Raw genomic sequence first — 23,506 nt, 5'->3', positions numbered from 1 at the left:
TTGTTTCTGGGTTCAGACAGAAGGGAGAAATGTTTTCCAAAATCGCCATGAGATGGCTGGGCTCCCTGAGACAGGATTTGAGGAAGGACAAAGGCATCGTGTGGGCATTTTGTGAAGGGTGTCTGGACGGGGCTGTCATCGGTAGGCGTCTGTGCCTGCCATTTGCACATCTTACGGTAATCCTCCATTGACCGCCGCCTGCGCGCCTTCCTGCCCACTTAGACTGTCCCTCCCCGCCGGGCCTTGATGTCAGGCCCCTATTTTGCTGCTCTAATTCAATGGCTGCTAATTGGATGCTCTGCCGGCCTAATGGCTTCTTCCCAACTGCAGAGCTGACATTTACTCACTTGATTTCCACCCCTCCCTGTGCTCTCTGGCCTCCTTTGTGAGCAGAGCTTAAATTAGGCAGGATTTCAGACCCAGCACCTTTTTACATTCCAGCTTGGGCCTCTTTTTCGGGAGGAAGGGATGGCTAAGTTGAGAAGAACCCTGGAAATAGACCCTGCTAAGTCGCTTCAGTCGTGTCCGACTCTGTGCGACCCCATAGACGGCAGCCCATCAGGCTCCCCCTGTCCCTGGGATTCTCCAGGCAAGAACACTGGAGTGGCTGGCCATTTCCTTCTCCAATGCATGAAAATGAAAAGCGAAAGTGAAGTCGCTCAGTCGTGTCCGACCCTCAGCGACCCCATGGACTGCAGCCTACCAGGCTTCTCTGTCCATGGGAGTTTCCAGGCAAGAGTACTGGAGTGGGGTGCCATTGCCTTCTCCAGAATAGACCCTAGGCTGGTCAATCTTGACACCCGCAGATAAACCCAGCTTTGTGACTTAACTGTATCCCAGGACACCAGCTGACTCTGCGCTACCTTCCTTTGTTTGCTCTTTAACCTGGACCCAGCCTGCTCATTTCAACTGGAACTTGCTTTATTTCATCACCTAACATCAGACCACTGCCAAAAGACCCAGTGCTTGTTTTCATCATTGGCAAGGTTTGGGTTGAACATTAGACCCTCTCATTGCTAGGGTTTCACATTCAGAACTGCAGTTTAGGGCTATGATCTTAATGGCTGTTTTAGTTGTCACGATCCCAACTTGTCCCCTTCTCTTCCCTGTCCCTAGACATAAGCATCTTTGGAGAGATGAAGGAAGTAATCCTGAGAGGATTTCACGTTTGAAACATCTTCAGCATGTCATCCTCTTTGCATTTGTCTCTTACTCAGTCTTGTATCCCCAAACAGTACAGAGAAGCAAGAAGCGCCAGGGCCCCCAAACATTGGCTTAGAATGGATAGTCACAGACTGAGTTTAAAATTATTCTCAGATTATGGATTAGAGATATGTTTATTTATAGGCACCAGTCCATAGGACAAACAAACAAGGGAGATTCTGGGGCCATTTGGCAGCATGGATTCTGTCTTCAGCGTCATCCAAGCAGCTATCCTTCAGGCAAGCTGTTTGCTTGTGGCCTATAATCTGTCTCCAGGGATCAGTTTTATTTGATTCTTAATTGTATTCTACTTTCACTCCCTCCAGTCCCCTTACACATGTGCTCATGCATACACACACGCGCACACACACACACAATGCTTCTTTAATTGGCTGTAGCAACCTCTCTCAGGCATTTCTAATGTGGCACACAGCTCCTTCTCGGGCTGCTCTGATGGACAGCTGTCTCCCCGGGCCAATGCTTCATTAGGTGTGACAGCCTGCAGCCAACCGTCGCCATGCCACCCTGCTCAGGGGGCAAAGTGCAGCTCCGGGGAGTCTGGGAGACAAAGAGCAGAGGCCGTGGAGGGGAGATGGCTCCTGGAGCGGCAGGTGAAGCGAGCTGAAGTGCAGCTCTGTCTTGTACCAGATGATGACATTAGGAGCTGGGTTAATAAAGGAAACTTGGTTACCCGGGTGTTGCCTCTGTAACTGAGACCGACGTTCAATCCAGAATATCTGAGTCTCCACAGGTGGTCCGTTACCTCCAAAATCAATGCGGCCCGTGTATGGACGCCCCCTCCCTACGCAGCCCTCCTCTCCCAGTATTCGCTGTCTATCCGCCTCTGTCTTCATGGAGAGAGATCGGGGAAAGAGAATGTTTCCTGTGTTCTAGACACTCGTGACTGATGCACTTGTTTATATAAAGTCATATAAAAATCAAAGTGTCATTTACACACAATAAAATCCACAGTTTGATGGGTTTTGACAAATGTATACCCTGTGATAATCACCATGCCATCGAGTATAATCTCATAATCCTCCCGTTTAATTCCCATGAGAGATATTGGTGTTATTGGCTCACTTTTATAGCTGCGGAAACAGAAGACCAGAAAAACTACCGACAGTAACAACAGCAATGGTAAGCACCGCGGGCCAGGTACTATTCTAATACTCTGCTCACAGATTGCCTCACTTAATCCCCTCCACAACCCCACCAGTCCCATTTTACAGATGGATAAACTTGTCTCTTAGGGCTTCCCTGCTAGCTCAGTTGGTAAAGAACCTGCCTGCAGTGCAGGAGACCCCAGTTCAATTCCTGGGTTGGGAAGATCCGCTGGAGAAGGGATAGGCTGCCCACTCCAATATTCTTGGGCTTCCCTTGTGGCTTAGCTGGTAAAGAACCCGCCTGCAATGCGGGAGACCTGGGTTCGAACCCTGGGTTGGAAAGATCCCCTGGAGAAGGAAAAGACTACCCACTGCAGTATTCTGGCCTGGAGAATTCCATGGACTGTAAAGTCCATGGGGTCTCAAAGAGTAGGACACAGCTGAGAGACTTTCACTTTCATACTTGTCTAAAGTCTCACAGCTGAATAGCTGGTGGGATTTCTGGGGCTCAGTTGATGGTCTTACTCCAATAGTACCTTCTCCTCAGAGAATAAAAAAAATGTTACCCTAGTTAGATTTTCTTTTGCCCAGAGAGACAATCCTCCCAAAATAGAAGAGCCATAGAATGGAGAAGCCACATGTACCACATCTCTGCAATTGCCCCCGCTGTCTGTCTTCAAGCTCTGGACAGTCTGCTGTGCCCCATAGAGGAGATGGGGCTTAAAATGCAGCCTTATCTGGCTACCCCTTGGGACACTGCACTTTTCATCATTTCTGCAAGCCATCTCCTCAAGCAAACTGACCCAAACTGCCCTGAAAGGTTGGCAGCCTGTGCCTAACGTTTCCAGCAGTGCTGGGTGTTTCGAGGGAGCTGCTCCCCCTCTCTGAATGCTGATGCCCACTCTGCACAGAAGGACAAAGGTGTAGGGTGGCTGTTTGGGGCTCTGATACCAAAAGGTCAACTCACGCCTCTGCATTTTACCCACAGCCCAGAACAGGGAAACTGGCCATCACTGGATCAGGGCTGAAGTGGACATGTCATTTTTGCATAAAGTCCTGCCACAAAGGCCAGCCGCTTTCTCTCTTCCCTCCTTCTCTCCCACCTGGCAGAGGAGTCCCTAAATCCTCTTGCTGGTTAGTTTCCATGGCAGTCATTGTCTGTGTGTGCGAGCGTGTCCGCCCTGCACCCTCTCTCCTCAGAGATCAGGCCCTGGCAGCTGAGGCCCACAGAGGGAGAGGCAGGCAAAGCCGCCCAGCTCCATAAAGGGCCGAGGCTCTCGCGGTGGGGGATCACTCCTCCTGAGTGGAGGACCCCCTCCCAGGCATTGGAGGCAGCCCTCTGCGTAGGACATGATCCTAGTTCATCAGCCAGAGGCGGCAGCGGGGGACTCGAGTCCTGGAGGAAGCCCTGGGATCCTGGGGCCCCTGCTGTCCCTGCCCCCAGCCTGCTCCTCGGAGGGGCCCCGGGCGGACCCCCGCCCAGGCCTCTCCAGCCCCGTCTCCTCGTTTGTCTTTGGCAGACGATCACTGATACCCTTCTCCCCGGGTCAGGTAAGTTTTATTTTAATCCGTCTCTGCACTGTCACCTTGGCATTCCCAGTGCCTCTGCTGGGGAGACAGGCAGCAGTGTTAGAGACGGGCTGGTGTGAGACTGGGAGGGGTGAGCGTCTCTAACGGCCTTTCTTCCTCAGCTGGGCCACTCTAGCTTTGCAGTTAAAGGTTTGCTCCCAGATTGGACAACACACAACCAATATCCAGAACTTTTAGCTTCTGGTCTGAACTCAGCTCAATTTACTGAATACCAGCTATGCACAAGTTGCTGTGCTTGGTTTTGAAAGGATGGCAAGAATGACACACAACGCTGGCTCCCACCTTCAGACTGCTGATCATCTGGTGAGTCAGATAGAACCTCTACCCAAACGGTGTGTGGACCCCAAGGTCAGCCAGTCTGGATTTCACTCCCTATTCTGGCTCTCTGACCTTCAGCAGGTCACTTAACCTAAGTCTCAGTTTCCTCATCTGCCAAGTGGGGATAATACTGACTACCTTATAGGCTAAATTATACACATGCATATGTATAGAACGGAGAAGGCAATGGCACCCCACTCCAGTACTCTTGCCTGGAAAATCCCATGGATGGAGGAGCCTGGAAGGCTGCAGTCCATGGGGTCGCTGAGGGTTGGACATGACTGAGTGACTTCACTTTCACTTTTCACTTTCATGCGTTGGAGAAGGAAATGGCAACACACTCCAGTGTTCTTGCCTGGAGAATCCCAGGGACAAGGGAGCCTGATGGGCTGCCGTCTATGGGGTCGCACAGAGTCGGACACGACTGAAGCGACTTAGTAGTAGTAGTAGTAGTATATTATAGAACTATAGTCACTATAATAGTAACTATCTTACAGGCTAAAATTTACACGCACACATATATAAAACTGTTCACAAACACTAATAATCACTATATACTTGTTAACTACTATTAAGTTCATATGAAATTTGAATGATAAAAAATATGTAAAGAGTTTGGAATAGCGCTCTGAATATCAGTGGTGGTTATTATCGCGAAAGAAAATTGTTGTAAGTCACAGATAAAATTCTACAGAAACATGGGAAGATTGCTCTTGCCTGCCAGGATCATGAAAGGCTCCTGGAAGAGGTGACATTGAGCTTGAGCACTGGAGAAGGAAAAGGACTTCAACAAGCAAGAATGCACAAACCCAGCAGAGAGCAGCAAGCCACGACCGGGCCCTGAGCCTGGCTGAGAGGCTGAGCTGGACTTCGGGCCCCAGCACCTGGGGACAAGGGCCAAGTTGGGGTGTGACATTGTAAGTTCTGGAGTAACCAGCCCAGCCAGAGAGGAGGGGAGTGTGACACTTGAAAGAGATCTGGGCTGAGAGCCCCGAGACTAAGGTTCAGGTTCTGACTGAGCTTCCAGTTGAACTGGGTGCTCTGAGGCTCACGTCTTCACCGCCCCTGGGTTTGTTTTCTCACCTGTGAAATGGGAATAATAAAACTTGGTGCACTTCTCAGTTTTGCTATAATTATTCACCATGGCATCAGATCAGATCAGATCAGATCAGTCGCTCAGTCATGTCCGACTCTTTGCAACCCCATGAATCGCAGCATGCCAGGCCTCCCTGTCCATCACCAACTCCCGGAGTTCATTGAGACTCACGTCCATCGAGTCAGTGATGCCATCCAGCCATCTCATCCTCTGAACCGTGGCATAGGAAGGTGAATTTATAAATCAGTATGTGAAACACAAAGTACAATTCCTCAAGACGAAGAAGAATGAGTGTATCATCTGCAGGGCTCTGGGGGCAATGCAGAGGAATAAACTATTTAACAAGGAGGCTTATGAAAATCACCTAGTACAGCACCTGAGTCATAACGGTAGTTGAATGAATGATCTCTCTCATAACTGACTGATTGGCTAACTTACTCATTCATTAAATCAGTAAGCATTCCTGGAGTCTCCACTGCATGCCAGGCATTAGGCTTGGTGATGGGAGAGGGTGGTGAATAAGCAACTCAGGGAACTGGCAACCTGAAGACGTCCCTCTGCCTGATGCTAGAAGCTTCATCCTGCTGGCCCTCTTCTTTCTTTCAAGAATGATTGCTGCTGGTTGTTTATTTTTGGGTGAGTTTAGGTTCCCAAGACACACATCCTTCCATCCTTCCATGAGAACGCCTCCTCTCTGCCCTCTGCTGGTGGGGAGTTGTAAGGGCTTTGCAGTAAATAGCAATAAAAACCGCTCATTCCTGCTGCCTTCCATCACCCAAGAGAGGTACTAAATGCTTTAATATTTAAAGAGGAATGAATTTGTAATTAACACCTTAACTGTTATATCAGAGCCATTCTGGAGGTTTTCTATTTAAATGCAAATTGAGCCTTCCCGAAGGAAGCCTAATAAGTGATGAAAGTAGATGGCAAGAGATGAGGAAACGAGGAGGGAGGCACTGACTGTGCAGCTGTCTGTGGTGCTGTTGACCTTCTTCCTGCACGGACACTCCCCTCACCCAGAGACCAGGCTCTGAGCCTGAGCAGGGTCTGGGTCCCTGAAGCCAGAGTCTCATCCCCCTGTTCATGGGGAGGCCCAAGACAGCAGCCATGGGGGTGGGTTCTCACTGGGTGGTTGGAGTCATCTTAGCATCACGCTGGCCTGGGGATGATCCTGGCTTTGGAAGAAAAGTATTTTCAGACAGAACTGGGCTTGAATCTAGAATCCTCTTCTGATCAGCCATAAGAGCTTGGGTGGATTTCTGAAACCCTTTGAGCCTCCAGGCCTTCGTAATGTAAGCAGCTGTTAGTGCTTGCCCCTCTCAAGACTGCTGTAAAGAGGATGTGATAAACAGAGGAAATGCGCCTGCTAGACAGTAGGTGCCCAGCAAAGGTTAGTTTCCTTCCATTGCCACAAGATATTCCTGTGCCAGCTTAACATGTCAAGGGAAGCGAGAAGCAGGTGGTCAAGAAAAAGGTGGTATCCCTCAGTTTCCCTTTAAAGGGGCCTAAATGTGGGACAGCACAGAGACACTTTCTGTAAAAGACCGGATAGTAAATATTTCACGCTTTGCGGGCCACGCGCTCTCTGTTGCAACTATTCCACTCCCCACTTCAGTGGGAAAGCAGCCACTACGACACATAAACGAGTGAGCGATGAGCGTGGCTGTATTCCAATCTAACCTTATTTATAGACGATGAAATGTGAATTTCACATAATTTTCATGTATCACAAAACATTTTCCTTTGGATTTTTTTCCCCAACCATTTAAAAATGTAAAAACTGTTCTTAGATCACAATGCCCTACAAGAACAGGTGGAGCCCTGGATGTGGCCCAGGAGTCATGCTTGCTCAACACCCCCACGCACAGCCCCAGAGTGTCATGAGAGAACTTCACCTGTGATTCGGGAGAGTCTGCACTGAGACACCCCTCAGAACATGACTCCCGAGGCCGGGACACAGGATAGTGGCGTCATCCAAGGGAGAAAACAGCCCTCTGGACCAGGACCGTCGAACGCAAAAGGACTCACAGGACCCTGGTGATGGTCTCTGCCGGGGTGTCCACCCCAGGGTCAGGGTGCGAATAGAGGTGTCACTCAGTATACTTCCCTGGTGGTGTCCAGGGAGGACTGAGGACTCATGAGCACCGAGCAGGCGGCATCCTTGGTGACACGTGTTCTCGCCTCAACTGGGCAAGCGGTGCACGCTCCCTGGGCGCCTCAGCCCTCCCAGATGGCCTGGTTCACCCCGGCTCGGCCTGCGTCTCCCCTATGCTGGGTGCTCATCTCTATTCCTAAGCATGCACGCGCACAAAGCCCACTTGCAGCCAGCCTGTCACGCCTCTCCCTTCTCTCTTTCTCCAGCACAGAGGGAACGCAGGTCACCACGCCAGATGGCAACCTTGCTTCTGCAGCAGATTGCCGGTCTTCCATGGGAGGGAGGGTTAAAGCAGGGCACAGGGTGATGCCAGCTCTGCCGTGCCCACCCCACCCCCATGTGCCTCCGCCTGGTCCCTTCTCCAGAACCTCTGGGGAGGAGGGCGTGTGTGTGCGTTTGTGCGCTTGTGTGATGCGGAGCACAGAGGACAAGGGGAGGAGGTGAGGAGAGACAGTGCCAGAGGGAAACCACCCTCTTCTTCCATAACGGTCCCAACGAGGGTGGACAGACACTCTTTCCAGCTGGAGGATGAGCCGACCCTGCTTCTCGGGCACCCGTGGGAGATGGTGGACTCCCGGAGGTGGAGGTGAGAGTCACAGGCTGGAGAATGAGGCTGCTCAGCTAATAATAGAAGCTGCCCGAGGCCTGGCAAGAAGGGAGAGGCAAAAAATGCTAGGACCTCTGACGGTAGCTGCTCCCAGCTCCCAGCTCTCTAGAGGCCCTGGACTGAGTGCCATCTCCTGCCAGTCCAACCCATAGACCCCGGTCCTCGTCCTCCCAGCTCCATAAACAGCCCCAGAGCCTTCAATCCCATTGCACATCAGGTTCAGACAAAATCTGGGGTCCTAGGGAGGCAGGGAAGGAGAGTCAGGCCGTGGGAAGCCCTCCTCCTAATGTAAGCAGCGATGATCAACAGAAGAGCAGTAAGTGTGATTTGCTATGTGAGCCATACTCACCTCTGGGCCAGGCCCTGGCTGAAGACAAGACAACAGCCTCCAGCCTGAGCATTTGTCCTCTCATGAGACAGTTTCGCTGGGAAGTGGGGGCCCCTGCAGGAGGTGAGCAGGCGAGCCTTTTGTTGAGGAAGGCCTTATTCCTGGGACCCGACTGCATGTCCTCTGCCCTGCTCACTGAGAACCTGCCAGCCGGAGAGCCAGCACCCCCATCGGGGCCCCCAGTGCATACACACACACGTGCACGCCTGCGCCCGCCCTGACAGGCAGGCCGGCCCATCTGCCAATCAATCTTCCTCGCCCATCTCCCAGCTGGAGCAGCGGGAATGGTGTGTAAATCATTCAGAGCCCTCTCTCAGCTCTGCCAGGACATGGAGCTCTTTTTAATTAAGAAGAATGGAGGACGCGGCTGGCTCTGGAAATGGCGATATTAACTTACTAATGGGCATTTAAAGAGCTGTGTTTGAGTGCTCCGCGGCTGCCTCCCCCAGCTGGCAGCCCCCAGCTCCTCTGCAGAGCCGCCCGGACCCCTGCAAAGGCCTTACTATCCTCCAGGTCAGCAAGGGTGTAGGATACGGCCGGCCCCATGCCCTGGCCTGGTGAGCTGGGATAAACGCGCCCATTTTTTTACTTTTAGAGGAGGCGCCAGAATCAGTGTGTCTTAAGCCCTGAGTCCTCTGCCTCCTGTTCCTGCAGCCTGTGGAAAGGCAAGAGGCACCCCGAAAATGTCAGGTCCAAGAACACAGGCTTCTGGGTGGGTGCCCAAGGTCTACCAGGAGCCAGTCCTCAGCCGCAGCGGCAGCTCGCCCAGGTCCCCGGATCCCTGGCTGAGCTGGAGAAACGAGGCTGGTGGCCACAACAGCTCCAGGGGAAGGTCCCTAGTACGGTCCCTTCTGGTGACAGAACCCTGGGGAGTGGGGAGCACCCATGAGAGCCAGGGAGGCCAGACCTCTGTACGGTTGCCCCACCCAGAAGAACGTGAGGATGTCCATTCTGGAACCTCCTGCTTTGTCACTCTGGTTAAACGATTATTTCTCTAGGGCTTCCCACCCTGCGTGCCCGCTGCGGAAGGACGCTCCAGCTGGGCCAGACCTCAGGCCACTGTCTACTTCCCTCCTCTCTCATTTTACAGACACCAGAATAGATGTGCTTGGTCCAGAGGTGTACAGCCTGGTTATGACAAGATGTGAGCTGGAACAGAGGTCTTTTGACTCTCAGCCCTGTGTCTTTCCTATTTCCAGTACCTCCCAGGGGAAGTGACACCATGGTCTCTCACCTCACCTCATGCTGGTATTTTAATTTTCTGATGCTCCCGGGGCAGGAAATTCTTCCTTTTTATAACCCAGATCCTCAGGCTTTATTACAAGCCCCATTTCCTCTTACAATTTCCTCAATAAACACAGAGAAGTAGCCGAGGTCTTTCTGAGAAGGCTCCTCTTCCTGCTGTCTTTTATCATCTGATGCTTTAAGGAGCAGAGGAATTTGTGCTCCCCAACTCTTCCTTCTAAATTGTGTATCTTGTGAGTCTGAAAATCAAGATGACCACCCTGCCAATGCCTTATCTGTGATCCACTTTCCAATGTCCTGGTTTTACCTAAATGGGTAGAGGTTGCTCCCAGGCAGACTGATGCGTGTATGGTGACCCCCGTTTCGTCCCTCTAGGCTCCAGGCTCTACTCTCTGTGCTGAGTGCCATGCTGCATGCCGCGCTCCGTGCACTGCGCTCCGTGCTATGGCAGGGTGCGGGTAGCGGAAGGAACGTGGCTGACTCCGCCCTCCAGTTGAGGCTGCATGGTCAGGAGGTGAGGCCCTCTCATTCGAGGCCATTCTAAGGGACCCCCGACTGCCACCCCAGAGGCTGGTGGTGTCGTGCGAACAGATGCAGATGATGGTTGTGACTGCTGCCCTGGTGCCGCCCTGGCTCCACTCAGGTCCACTCGAGCCCTGAATTCTTCCTCGGGGCTGGGCAGGAGGGGGCTCTAATGAGGCTTTTCCAAGTTGGGGAGGGATCGACCCTCCCCTTAGTCTGCTGTGGCCTCTGTCCTAATCGGATGAGTCATCCTCTTCCCTGGCTCCCTGAATCCAGCCCAAGCCTCAGATGAGGAATAAGAAGGTGATTATCTAAAGGAAGAGCACCAGCTGTTCTCCTGATCAGAATACTGTTCAGGCTGCAGTGGAAGAGATTCCAGTTAGCTAGGAGGAAATATCCTGTTCAAGACACAGACCCAGAAATGGCTGGATTTCTGGACAGGTGTGGGCTCTGGTAAGGTGCCTCCCTTGTGAGACTGGCGCCTGCTATTCAGGCTCTCTGGCCAGAAGTATGGAAACCTGCACGGGGAAGAAAGCACACTGCTCTTTACAGAGGACCTGCTGCCTGCCCCAGAGGCACGCCTGGCGTCTCGTTCCGCACGTCGTGCTACAAGTAGTTTCCTTCTTCCCTTTCTCACGGATGAGGAGCTGAGATTCAGGACGTCAGGGACTCATTCAAGGTCACACAGCCGGGAGTGGGCGATCCAGGATTCAGCCCTGTCTGTCTGACTCCAAAGTCCACACACCTTCCCAAGGCCGCCTGCCTGCGGAGAGAGAACTGCACAGGGACAGAGACGGGCCCCAGGGGAATGCAGGCTGCCGTCCCCCAGCATCACACCCGGGAGGGTAAACTGCGTTTCTGAAGACGGAGAAAGAAGCTACTGCAGCTCTTTAGAGCTACACAACTCTCCTTTCCCCACTCCCACCACAACTGTGTTCTGCACTCGGCACCCCACCAGCCCCCTGAGGCCCTGCACACACATACGTCACCACAGGATGCCTCGCTGGGACTCTGCCTGCTTTCCTGGGCAGAGACTGTCCCCTCACCAACACCCTCAGCTTCCCCACTACCTACCACAGAGTTCAGTGAAGGCCAGCCCCTGAATATCTAATAAACTCTATTGATGCTGAGTCAGACTGTGCAGTTTCTTGTATGTAAATTAGGCCTTAACAAACCCAAAACCTGGAGAAGGAAATGGCAACACGCTGCAGTATTCTTGCCTAGGAAATCCTAGGGACAGAGGAGCCTAGGAAATCCCATGGACAGAGGAGCCTAGGAAGTCCCATGGACAGAGGAGCCTAGGAAATCCCATGGACAAAGGAGCCTAGGAAATCCCATGGATGACCCCACAGTCCATGGGGCTGTAAAAACGTCAGACCTGACTCGGCAACTAAACAACACCCGAAAAGAGACTTCTTTAAAAATATACTTAATAAGTATTTCTGAGGCTAAATACCCCTTCAACCAATTTGACTCATGCATCAATATCACAATAATAAAGGCTCCTGAGTATCAAGGCTTCATGTTTAGAGACTTTCATGAACTTCCTCTCCCCATCTTCCTACCTTTCCAGTGCTACCTTATAACCAAGGCAAATACTCAAACAGTATCTAAAAATGAAGAGAAACCCAGACCAATGCAACACAAAGTCTGAAAGCAAGAAGGATTTAGGCTTCTAAATCCTTCCTCTAAAGAGGAAGACCTTCCTGACAGGTAATGTGGTTACTCACTGGAATGAGCTGGTGAGGAATCAAAGGGGATCACTGGACCCCCACCTCTGCTTGGCACTGCATAAGTCCCCAGCCTGGTGCACTCAGCCCAGGCATGGAAACGGCAGGTGACTCAGGGAATCCTAAGTGGCGGTTGCTAGGTTACAAGCTTCCTCAGTGTGCATTCAGTGTAAGGACTAAAGGATGTCACCTGGCTGGGAGGAAGAGCTGTGGGGGAAGGAGCGGGGGCGATGCAGAGAGGCCAGGACTTCCAGAACAAGCAACGAGGCCGTGGCCTGGAAGGCATCCTGTCTTAGTACTTTTCCAAGGGTTTGACTCCCTGGATCCCACAGCCTTCAAAGAGCATTATGATTGCAGGACATGAACATTAGGTTAGAACTGTCCTATTCGGGGGGCTGACTCTGGTCCTTTCCCAGCTATGCTGCCTGGCCCAGACTGTATGGCAACGGGGAGAGGGTAGTCCCTGAAACCTCTGAGGGCCCCTGCTCCTTCCTTCACTGTAATTGGGCTGAAAGTGAGAGGAGAGAAGTTTGACGCCCTTAGTAATATACAATTCTTTCATGAGTGATTTAACTGGAATATAGTGATAGGCACTGGATTTGGAATTCACCAACTAGACCCACCCTGAACGGCTCACATGGTCATAAGTCAATTACTTCATTTCACTAAGGCTCAGAGTCCTCGTCTTAAAAAGCAGACACTGATACCTAACTGACAACATTTCCTAGGGTTGTTTTCAAGATTATGGGGAAGCGGATGTGCAAGTTTATTTCAAGTTAGGCAAACATAAAGTAGTATGAGCTTTATATACCTGCTCACTGAGCTGTCCCAGCTGGGGTGGGTGGGGCCACAAGAAGCCTTGCCTCGCTGCTTTGGTAGAAGGCTCAGTGGGCAAAAGAGGCTGAAAGTGGACCCACCCAACAAACCCCTTTGAGGAATATGTACGGCTTTCGATACTTCTGATCACCATGTCCAAATCTTGTGAAGACTGTTTAAGTTGATGGTTGAGGGTTTGTTCCCAGTTCCTCTGGGCAGATTGTGACCTCCAGGAAAAAGAGAAATATTTGTTGCTTCCAGTGAAACTTCATTAATGCAGATCACATTTTTTTGAATTTATGCATTCTTATTAAATAAACAGAACATTACTTTTGGGGAGGGGGAAATATTCCCTTCCCCATCTTGAGTTCTTTCGGCTGGTCTAATAATTAAAAGCACACAAGATTATCAGCAGGGATAAAAAATTTAACTCACATATCCAGAGATCCCATAGAAATGGGACCCCCAAAGTGACCAGGGCAGGTTGTTTATATATCATTTTTAGACAGATAAACACTATTTGTGAAAATTTAACAAAGGAATTCATGCCTGGTGTAGCAGACTAATAAAATAACAAAATTTGTTTATACAAATTTCTTAGCCTTGAATTCCCTACCTCTGGTGGTGAGGTTGCTTTCTCTCCTCTTGGTTTGGGTAGGGTACTTTGACATGGAAGATTTATTTCCCACTTTCAGGTGTTTTTCAACATCAATTTTTTTCCCGCTGGCTGTTTCTTAAATAACTAACTTAAAACAGTCAATATGCCATTGTGGTATATCTTGGGGTGGGCTGCTCTGAGCCCCAGCACAACCGTCTTCTGAAAGGTTCTAGAGATGCTTAATATGTAAGTACAGGGAACTCAAACTAGAAAGCAGTGGAATTTTTAAGCCAAGAACTCAAGATGTTAAGATGGGCCTATTGGGAGCTGTGACTTCTGTTTCTCACAGGAAGTCATTTCTCAGTGAGGGGCAAATTTCCTTTTTCTTGGTTTTGTTGACAGTAGTTGTAATAGTTACGGCATTAATGGCGATTTACCAGGCCCTTGCCGTGTGTCAGAAGCTGAACTGAACACTTTACAAATGTCTTCTCTTTTAATCTTTGCAAAAATCTACAGTGATGTATCTATACCATGGAATGCTACTCAGAAACAGAAAGTAGTGAACTGGTGATATATGCAGCGACTTGGGTGAATCTCCTCAGAATTATGCTGGGAGCAAAAGAAAAGCCAGTCCCAGTAATATTCTTTTTTTTTGCAGGGGGTGCGGTGGTAGACCATCACTGTGGGATCTTAGTTCCCCAACCAAAGACTGAACCCCAGGACCGGCAGTGAAAGTGCCAGGTCCTAACCACTGGACTGCCAGAGAATTCTGTACATAACATTCTTGAAATGACAGAACTATGGAAATTATGGAAATAGATTAGTGGATGCCAGGGGTTGGAGAGATAGAGGCAAGAAGGAAGAATGTATGGGTATAAGAAGGCAACATGTACACCTGAAACTAACATTGTTGTTGCTGCTGCTAAGTCGCTTCAGTCGTGTTCAACTCTGTGCGACCCCGTAGACGGCAGCCCACCAGGCTCCCCCGTCCCTGGGATTCTCCAGGCAAGAACACTGGAGTGGGTTGCCATTTCCTTCTTCAATGCAGGAAAGTGAAAAGTGAAAGTGAAGTCGCTCAGTCGTGTCCGACTCTTAGCGACCCCATGACTGCAGCCCACCAGGCTCCTCTGTCCATGGGATTTTCCAGGCAAGAGTGCTGGAGTGGGGTGCCATTGCCTTCTCCGGAAACTAACATAGTGTAAATCAATTATAGCTCAACTTTTTTTTTAAAGAAGGCAACATGAAGAGTTCTTGTGGTGATGGGAATTTTCTGTATCTTGACTGATAACTTTCATATTCTGGTTAGTATATTATTATACTATACATTTTGCAAGATGTTACCATTGAGGGAAGTTGGGTAAAAGGTGTTATATCTTACAACCGCGAGGGAATCCACAATTTATCTCAAAATACAAAGTTTAATCTAAACAAAATAAGGAAACTGAAGTTCAGAGTAAGTAGTTAAATCCTTTTAGAGTCAGAATTTAAATCCAGGTCTGTCAGATTCCCAGGCCTGAGTGTTTCAAGACTTGGCTCTGTTCAGGAGAACTGCATAGGGGGACCCCAGAAGCCTGCAGTTCCTCACACCAGGCGGCTCACCGGCCTCAGGGGCACCTCTGTTACTGCAGACTGCTGGCCTGATAAGGCCATTGCCGGTCTTGAAAGAATTATTTGTCAAGCCCTGTGGGTTGGTGCTGGAGGGCCCAGATTTGGTACCCAGGTTTTCCCTTCCTAAGGTGTGTAAAGAAGGATGATGTGGAAGGGACCACTCACGTGTTTGCCCTTCCACTTCTGTCTCTGGCTGGCTGTGTGTCCGCCAAACTGTGCATTTGTCAGTTTCTCTGTGGATATGACCATTTCCGGGTGGACGGTGTGGTGGCGATGTGTAAATTATGCATGTGTGCACAGGTTAGCGTGTACATTGTTCGGATGCCCCTGTGTCAGGTCTGGGGGTGTCACACCCACATAACACGTTCCTATTAGGTTAAACCATCTGATAATACCTCCCCCATAGCAGAGCCCACTGTTGAGCCAGTCTGTCACGAACTGGGTCTGTGTATTGTAGATAAACTGGGTAATTGGACTCTCCGCCTCCTCACCCAAAACAAACACTCACAAACCGCCCACCCCGCCCTGGAGCGAGTCCCGGCCCGTCATCCGGATACTTGGCTCTAGGGCCCCGCTTTCCCCGAACAGTAGGCAAGGGGGTGCGCGCCTCCCGCCGGGCCCTTTCCCTCCCCCGCGGCCGTAGCACCGAGGCTTATGTAAAGCGGCCGCGGGGCGCACGCGGCTTCCCGCACAGGTGTGGCGGCCGCGGGGAGGCTGTGCGCGGGGCCGCCCCACCCCCGGCGGCGGCTCGGCTTCTCCTCGCGCTGCTCACTTGTTCTCCGCATCCGCCTGGGTGACGGCGGCGCGCGCTGGGCAGGACGGCGCGCCCCCTCCCCTGCGCCCCGCGCCGCTCTCGCGTAATGTGCTTTCCGCGCCCCGCCGCCCGCCGCACCCTCCGGCCTGGCTGTGTGAGCCGCGCGGGGCGGGGGCGGGAGTCGGCGGGCGGGGAGAGCCGCGGGGGACGGGCGGCGGCGCCCGGAGGTGTCAGCTCCTCGCTTCGCCCGCAGGCCGCCCGGCGCCCAGCGCGCAGGGGCCCTCCCGGTCTTCCGCGCGGCCCCAGGGTCTCGGACCCGCGGGGGACAGAGCGGTGCCGGGGAGACCCCGCCGCGTCTTCCCTTGAAAGTTGTCCGGGGCGGGGGGCTGGGAGGCCAGGAGGCCGCGCGCGGGGCCCCCGCCGCCCTTGATTCGTCCGGCTCATCCCGCGGGGCCGAGCGCAGACGTCGCCGGGCCGCCGAGTCTTGAGGGACCGAGAAGCGCTGGCCGGCGTCGGGGCCCTAGCCGGGGGGCGGGCGGCGGCGGACCCCAGCGAGATGGAGACGGCGAGGGGCGGCGCGGAGTAGCTGACCGACCTCCGGGCTCGCTCCGCGCTCCGCGGGGGCGCGGCGGGCGGGGCCCCCGGGGCTGCCATGGAGGTGCCCACCGTCAAGGACTTCCAGTGGAAGCGCCTGGCACCGCTGCCGAGCCGCCGGGTGTACTGCTCCCTGCTGGAAACCGGGGGACAGGTCTATGCCATCGGGGGCTGTGACGACAACGGCGTCCCCATGGACTGCTTCGAGGTCTACTCCCCCGAGGCCGACCAGTGGACCGCCCTGCCCCCGCTACCCACGGCCCGGGCCGGCGTGGCCGTCACCGCCCTGGGGAAGCGGATCATGGTGATCGGGGGTGTGGGCGCCAGTCAGCTGCCCCTGAAGGTCGTGGAGATGTACAACATCGACGAGGGCAAGTGGAAGAAGAGGAGCGCGCTGCGCGAGGCCGCCATGGGCATTTCGGTCACCGCCAAAGGCGAGTGGGGCCAGGGCTGAGGGCGGGCGGAGGAGGGGTGGGAGGCCCCGGGAAAGGGGTGGAAGCCAGCCCTGGACTGCAGGCCACTGTCACATTACATGGGCACTGAAACTAAAGACCCTCTGGCCTGGTTTCATAGGTGGGAAAATTGCGGCTCAGACAAGTGAAGTGTGTAGTAAATCCACATGATGCCAGAGCTCCACTCCACCCCAGCAGCCTCCTCCCAGCAAGGTGGGCAAGCCTGCCTGAGGGGAGAGCCAAAGGGCACTCTTTCCATATCCCTGTGGATACCTTCATTCAGCAGAATGGTTGGGCCTCCCACCCACAGTAGCAAATCCCTTGAAATCTGCCTTGCAGGTGCCACCACCTCCAGACACATATTTGGGGTCCTGGGCCTGTTCATGCCATCTTCATATCATCCCAGGCCCCACAGGGAGGGTCTTGGGACCTGATTCCAGGACCTTCTCCCTACAGTCTGCCTCCTAATCTCAGAGGTACTGATGAGTGGAGACCAGAAGGTTCCTGAGGTTCATGCTCCTGCGGCTTCTTGCCCAGGTTCACTAGGTTCTCAGGGCATGTGTGTGCTCACTACATAGCTTTATGCTTCTTATCTCAGTTTCTCCAAGCCCATCCTGTCTTTCTTTTCTGGCCTGGTATAGCCCAGAGCAGAGAATGGGCCCTGGAAACTGTTTTTCTAAAACACAGTTTTATGGGAAATGGCCCAGTAGAAGTTAGGAAACCCCAAATGCAGATCAGACAGGCTTAGAGGTTTGCAACCTTACCTCCTTCTCTTGCAAAATTATTTCAGCTCCCTGTCAGGTCTACTGTAGGTCAGAAATCAGTATTTCTTGAGCGCCTGCCCTGTTCCTGGCACAGTTCTAGGTCCCAGGTGGGAAGGAAAGATGCAGAAGATCCGATCCCTGCCTTTAGGAGCCCAGGTCTTACCAATGAAGATCAGACAGAGAAACTCAAGAAGCCCTCAGGGCAGAGTAGCCAACAGCGCCTCCTGAACTCCCAGTAAGAAAGATGGAAGGCCTGGAGGTCCATGGGGAAATGGAGAGGGAAAGGGGAGCCCTTTATCCCCAGGCCTCAAGAAGTGGTGCTGAACAGTTAAGAACTAACATTTATTGAGTCCTTACCATAGGTGCTTAATAGGTATTAACCCCTTTGACCCTCAGAACTTGTCAGATGAGGGAAGTAGTACCACTGTCCTCATTTTACAGAGAAGCAATGTGGGGCCCAGAGAAGTTGAGTAACTCGCCCAAGTAACAGCCTGAAGGTGATGGTCCAGTCTGTGCTCTTTTAACTATGGCGCTGAATGGGCTCAGCAGTTAGTTTACTAAAAATGTACATGCTCGTGTGCCAGGCTTTATACCATATTCCGGGGCCACAAATTAACAAATTTTCAGGATCTAACAATCTATTGAAAGAAACATACAAAGGTTATCCCAGTAACAGTGTGGGAAGCAGGGTGATGGCCACAGGAGCCACCACCTTCAGCCCAGCCTTGCAGTCAGGGACACCAAGGTGATTCTGAAAGCATGAGTAAGAATCGGACGCAGGATTGGTAGTGTGGAGTGGAGGGGCAGCTTCCCAGCTTCAGAGGTATAGGTGAGAAGAGGAATGGGAGACGCAGAGTGTGCGTAAGGTGAGTGTCTCTTTAGCAAGCCCCATCTCCTAGCCACAGGGTAGGGTTTGGATTTCTTTGTTTCTCTCTTTAGTAAGATTGGAAAGTAGAAAGAAGTACTCATTCCTGTAATTCTCTTGAAAAATAAAAGCCTCTTAGAGCCAGAAGTGGTGAGGACTGGCCTCTAGTAGACATCCCCCGAGCAGGGATGGGTCCCTGGGAGAAGAGGGCCCTGGGGGTCGGGCTGTGTCTTGAGAGGGCTGCCTGAGGTCCTGGGGTGAGGGGAGCCTGGAGGCTGCACGGCCTCCAGGTGTGCTGTGTCACCTGCGGCCACAAGGAGTAGAGAAGCTCTCCTTTCCTCAGAGCGCCCAGCTCGCTGCCTGCTCAGAGCTTCTTCCGTCCAAAGCCTCTCCCTCTTTCACCCCCAGCCCTATCCCATTCAGTGCAAGCTGGCTCCTGGAGCCCACAAGCTTTCCTGTGTGTCCAGGAGGATGGCCTTCCCTATCCAGAGAAAGAAAAGGACAGCAGCGGGCCAGTGTCCCACAAGGCCAGTGGCAGCAGGGCTGACCTCATCTCCAGAGGCTCCCTCTAGGTCTCGAGTTCCGGTCTGGGAGCGCATGGCATCAGGCTGCTCCTGGAGGGCGTCAGGGGAATACTGTCCCTCTTTGGCATCTCTCTGGCTGCCCTGGAAGGAGAATGGCGGGGACAAGACCTTCAAAGGGTTGTCCAGGCCTGGACTCCACTGCAGTCTACTTCTGGGCATGGCTTGGCATCTTGGGCTTAACCAAGGGCCAGGCACCAAGGAAGGTAAGGCACGTAGGCCTGACGTGGCTTCAAGAAGACCCAGGCTTGAGTATGGCAGGAGCTTTTAATGGTGCCACCAACCCATTCTCTGGCAGAGCAGTGGTTGGGAACGTGGCCGGGCTTCAGTGCTGGGATTCAAGGGGTTGACAGAGCCTGGCCAAGGTAGCGGCTGAGTGCATGGGCCTGTCTCATGGTGTCTGCCGTGTGCCCTTTCTCCTAGATTACCGCGTGTACGCAGCAGGCGGGATGGGCCTGGACCTCCGTCCACACAATCATCTCCAACACTATGACATGCTCAAGGACATGTGGGTGTCTCTGGCACACATGCCCACCCCGAGATACGCCGCCACCTCCTTCCTCCGAGGCTCCAAGATCTATGTGCTGGGTAAGGACATAGATGTGCTGTCTGGCCCATGTCCGTCTCTCCTTCTCTCCCGGACCAGTTCCTGTTAGAAGCAGTATTTGTGTGCCCAGCATCTCCTGGGCACTGGGGGTTAATCACACAGCCCCCCACCCTCAGGGAGCTTCCTATGTGATTGAATAACAGTGAGAAGGAGGAACCCAGCCCCAGTCCCCAGGGGCTTACTCTCCTGCCCAACATGTGCCCTGCCCTGGCCTCCAGGAGGACGGCAGTCCAAGTATGCGGTCAACGCCTTCGAGGTCTTTGACATTGAGACTCGCTCCTGGACCAAGTTCCCCAACATCCCCTGCAAGCGAGCCTTCTCCAGCTTTGTGACCCTGGACGACCGCTTGTATAGCCTGGGGGGCCTGCGGCAGGGCCGGCTCTACCGGCAGCCCAAGTTCCTCCGGACGATGGATGTGTTCGACATGGAGCAAGGTAAGCTGGACACCAGGCCCTAGCTACCCACCTCCCTTCTGCCCTCCTCCCACCTTACACCCATCCCACCCATCTGCCCCGGCCCGTTTACCCAGCGGCATGAACCTTTCAGAAGTCTGAATGCTCCTCTCCATTCAGGGCTACTCCTGGGCTCAAATTCTTTCATCTGTCCAGGGCTCCCTCTGATTGGCTGGCTGTTTTTATCAAAGCCTTTCCCAGCTGTTGTTCCTTCTTACAACATCCAGCCAGGGCCAGATGAGGGAGGGCTTTGAAACAGAGCATGCTGACTGGGACACTCTCCGTCTTTCCAGCTTAAAGTCCGTGAAAACGGAGGTGGGGCAAGGTGATTCATGATAAGAGCTGATGGTTCCTTGGCCTGCAACAGGCATGGAGAGGGTCGGTTGAGTGCCATTTCGCACGGCAGGAGGCGTTGTACACGCCCTGAGCATACAGGGTAGATGGAATCAAGGTGCCACTCAGGATGAGAGCGGTTTGGCACTCGGGCATATTTGGCAGGGGCGGTCAGCATCTCATTCTCTCTGTGTTTCTCCTGACATCGCCCACGGCCTGCAGGGGGATGGCTGAAGATGGAGCGTTCCTTCTTCCTCAAGAAGCGGCGGGCAGACTTTGTGGCCGGCTCTCTGAGTGGTCGGGTCATAGTGGCTGGAGGGCTTGGTAAGGAAAGAGCTTCCAGGCTGTGGCCTGGTGCTCCGTGGACTCTGGATGTGCATGCGCAGAAGAGGGTGCTGGCTCCTGGCACACCGCCTGCCTACCACCTGATTCCAAGGCACTCTCTTCTCCCAGCCTCGACGTCCTGCCTCCGTGGGTGGGCCTCAGATGTGGTCTCTCTGTCCTCTTACACGGGGGAAACTGAGGCTCAGAGAGCATAAGGGACATGCTGAGAACCACGTGACAGGCCGGCTGAGCCCAGGTCCCCGGGGCCCTGTACGGGGAGGGCTGGAGGTAGAAGGGATTGGCCTTGATCCTCTTTATTTTCTCCCTGAACACTCAGCTCTATCAGGAAGTAGGAAAGCAGTCTGATCAAATCAGCTGTTCTGATGAACTCAAGATTTGCTGGATGAGCCCTCCCAGAGATCAGGGAAATTTGATGGTGGGGTCCCACCATCAACTAGGGAGAGATAAGTAGGCAGTGGGGCTCCTGGGAACCCAGAGTTTACTCAGTGTGGACAGATTCCCCGACTTTACCATGCAGGAAAGGAACTTGAGCTAGACCGTGTGAGCAGCTTTCTTCGTCATGGGCAGGAGAGAGGCAGTAGTGTCTAGAAACGTGTAGTAAAAGCAGGCAGTGGGGGAAGAAAGCTGAGTCTTGCATCTTGAGGGGATGTAAGGACTGAGAAGGCAGGAAGGGCAGAATGGCTGTTTGACAGAGGGTGGGGAAGGCCTGAGGCTCAGGGAGTCCAGGGTGCTGGGCTTCTGCCTGAGGTTCCCGAGGGAGGCAGGAGGTGGGTCACCTCCCCCGGGGCGGAGGGAGGGAGGGCAGGCAGTGGGTCACCTTCTGCCTGTGGTTCCAGAGGGACGGCGGAGGTAGGCCCTTCCCCCGGGCGGGCTGGTGGCTGGACGCTTGGTGAGACCCGGCCCCTCGCACTTTCAGGGAACCAGCCCACGGTCCTGGAGACGGCCGAGGCGTTCCACCCGGGGAAGAGCCGCTGGGAGGCCCTCCCCGCCATGCCCACGCCCCGCTGCGCTTGCTCCAGCCTCGTCCTCAGGAACTGCCTGCTGGCCGTGGGCGGCGTCAACCAGGGTCTGAGCGACGCGGTGGAGGCCCTGTGTGTCTCAGACTCCTAGCTGCCTCTGGGCCTGGCCACAGCGTCCCAGACCGGACCACCCGCTCTGAACAAGAGTTGGGGCCACTTGCCCGGGTACCGGCTCCTGTCCGCAGCCAGTGGGGTCAGGCCCCGGGGCTCTAAGTGATCTCTCCACCTCCAATCCCTACCAACCCGAGGAAACTGGAAGACGTGTCTGGGACGCAGCCACACCTCCTCCCCACTGGAGCCGAGGTGACCAGGGTGGGGAGTCCTCACTTATGCTCAGGCAGAGAAAGTTACGGTAGCGTCTGCCACCTGCCTGCTGTGGGCTCACCTTTGCCATCTCCTGGGTTCTGACCCAGGGGATGGCTGCTCACGGCTGTCCTCTCCCTGGCTCTGCACCCGTCCGAGGGTCTCCTGGGATGAAGAACAGACAAGGGCTGTCTCCAAGCCCTCTTGCCTCCCTTGGGCTCCATCTCTTCCCCGCTGGTGGCCGGCTGTGGGCCTGCCCCAAACCTCATCTGCTCAGCAAGAATGGCCCTGGGGCTGGAGGCAGCTGGCTTGGGAGGGAAGTCGGGTTCACGGGGGCTGGCCCAGGTTGGCCACCCTGACCGGAAAGGACCGGTCCTGCTTGGGGTCCTGGTGGGAATGTAACGACGTGGAAGGGGCAGCCTGCCAGCCCAGGATCTGCTCCCTACCCTTTTCCTCACCCCGTTTCTCCTGCGGGCACCCCTCCCCTCCAGAGGCCTGGCCCTTTGTCACCGATGGGCTGTGTGAAACTTGCTCATTTACACTGTGGCATCCACATCCATGAAGGGTGGATTCGTTGCACTCTGGTTAACAGCAGCAGCACAATGATTAAAACCTATATTCCTATCTTCCGTGGCACCCTCATGCAGGGGTTGGGTGGACGGGGTCTGGATACGTGGAGGGGACCCCATAAAGCAGTCCCTCTGACGTTCTCAGGCCACACGGGACCCTGAGGGGCCACTCGTTCTTGGCCACTCTGGGAAGGTTCCTCCTTCCAACCACCTCGCGCCGATCAGTCGCCTCACTCCTAGGAAAACAGCATGCTTTCGGTCTCTGGAGTGCTGACGTGCCACGGGTGTGCTGGGAAAAGGTTGCGCTCGTTAGCTGAGCTCTTTGTCAGGTCACTCTCGACCTGACCTTTGTCAAGCCTAGCCTCATTTCTTTCAGCTCATGCTCATTTCTATGGGGTCGCACAGAGTCAGACACGACTGAAGCGACTTAGCAGCAGCAGCAGCAGCATGCTCATTTCTGTTTTGCCCAGAGCAGAAAGAGAACGGCTCACTGATGTGAAAACGTAGAGGATGGGCCTCCTTTTAGCTGGTACAGTACCTCTTCCCGATTCCACGTTGTTTTTAAAAGCTGTGCTAACACCAGGACTACAAAGATGAAAAAAATACCTGCCCTGGAGGAGCTGTGGGGGTCAGATAGCACTCACTACACAAGGGTATCGTTATGTCTCTTGAGGCAGGAACACCTGTCCGAGGGGACAGGGGGAGCCTCCTGGAGGAGGTAACCCCTCCACCAAACCTTCAGAGACAAGAGGAACCAGGTTCTGGACAGGATGGGGTTTTTCTTCCCTTTCTCTGGGCACCTGCTCTTCTTCACTGGGCCCTGGAAGGACACTGCCACCTGCTGACCAAGCTGTTCCTTCCCACTCTAGCATTGCATGGCAGCGGG

At 53.6% G+C, this 23,506-nt stretch overlaps 1 protein-coding gene across 1 annotated transcript; it reads left to right on the top strand.

The window, feature by feature from the left end:
• Positions 1 to 16,388: 16,388 nt before the first annotated feature.
• On the top strand, positions 16,389 to 22,636 carry KLHDC8A (kelch domain containing 8A). The gene is made up of 5 exons (XM_005909662.3): positions 16,389 to 16,764; positions 19,416 to 19,580; positions 19,818 to 20,033; positions 20,607 to 20,708; positions 21,646 to 22,636. The coding sequence occupies exons 1-5, from the start codon at positions 16,389 to 16,391 to the stop codon at positions 21,837 to 21,839; spliced, it is 1,053 nt and encodes a 350-aa protein (XP_005909724.1). The 3' UTR covers positions 21,840 to 22,636.
• Positions 22,637 to 23,506: the final 870 nt, after the last annotated feature.

This window comes from Bos mutus, chromosome 16, assembly GCF_027580195.1.
Source record: "Bos mutus isolate GX-2022 chromosome 16, NWIPB_WYAK_1.1, whole genome shotgun sequence".
NCBI lineage: Eukaryota > Metazoa > Chordata > Mammalia > Artiodactyla > Bovidae > Bos > Bos mutus.
Note: the sequence above shows the minus strand (reverse complement) of the source record. Positions and strands in the feature narration are given on the sequence as shown.

Coding starts and splice junctions, on each gene's coding strand:
- KLHDC8A (XM_005909662.3), top strand. CDS start 16,389: ATGGAGGTGCCCACCGTCAAGGACTTCCAGTGGAAGCGCCTGGCACCG. Junction 20,034..20,606: donor TGTGTTCGACATGGAGCAAG/GTAAGCTGGACA, acceptor CACGGCCTGCAG/GGGGATGGCTGAAGATGGAG. Junction 20,709..21,645: donor CATAGTGGCTGGAGGGCTTG/GTAAGGAAAGAG, acceptor TCGCACTTTCAG/GGAACCAGCCCACGGTCCTG.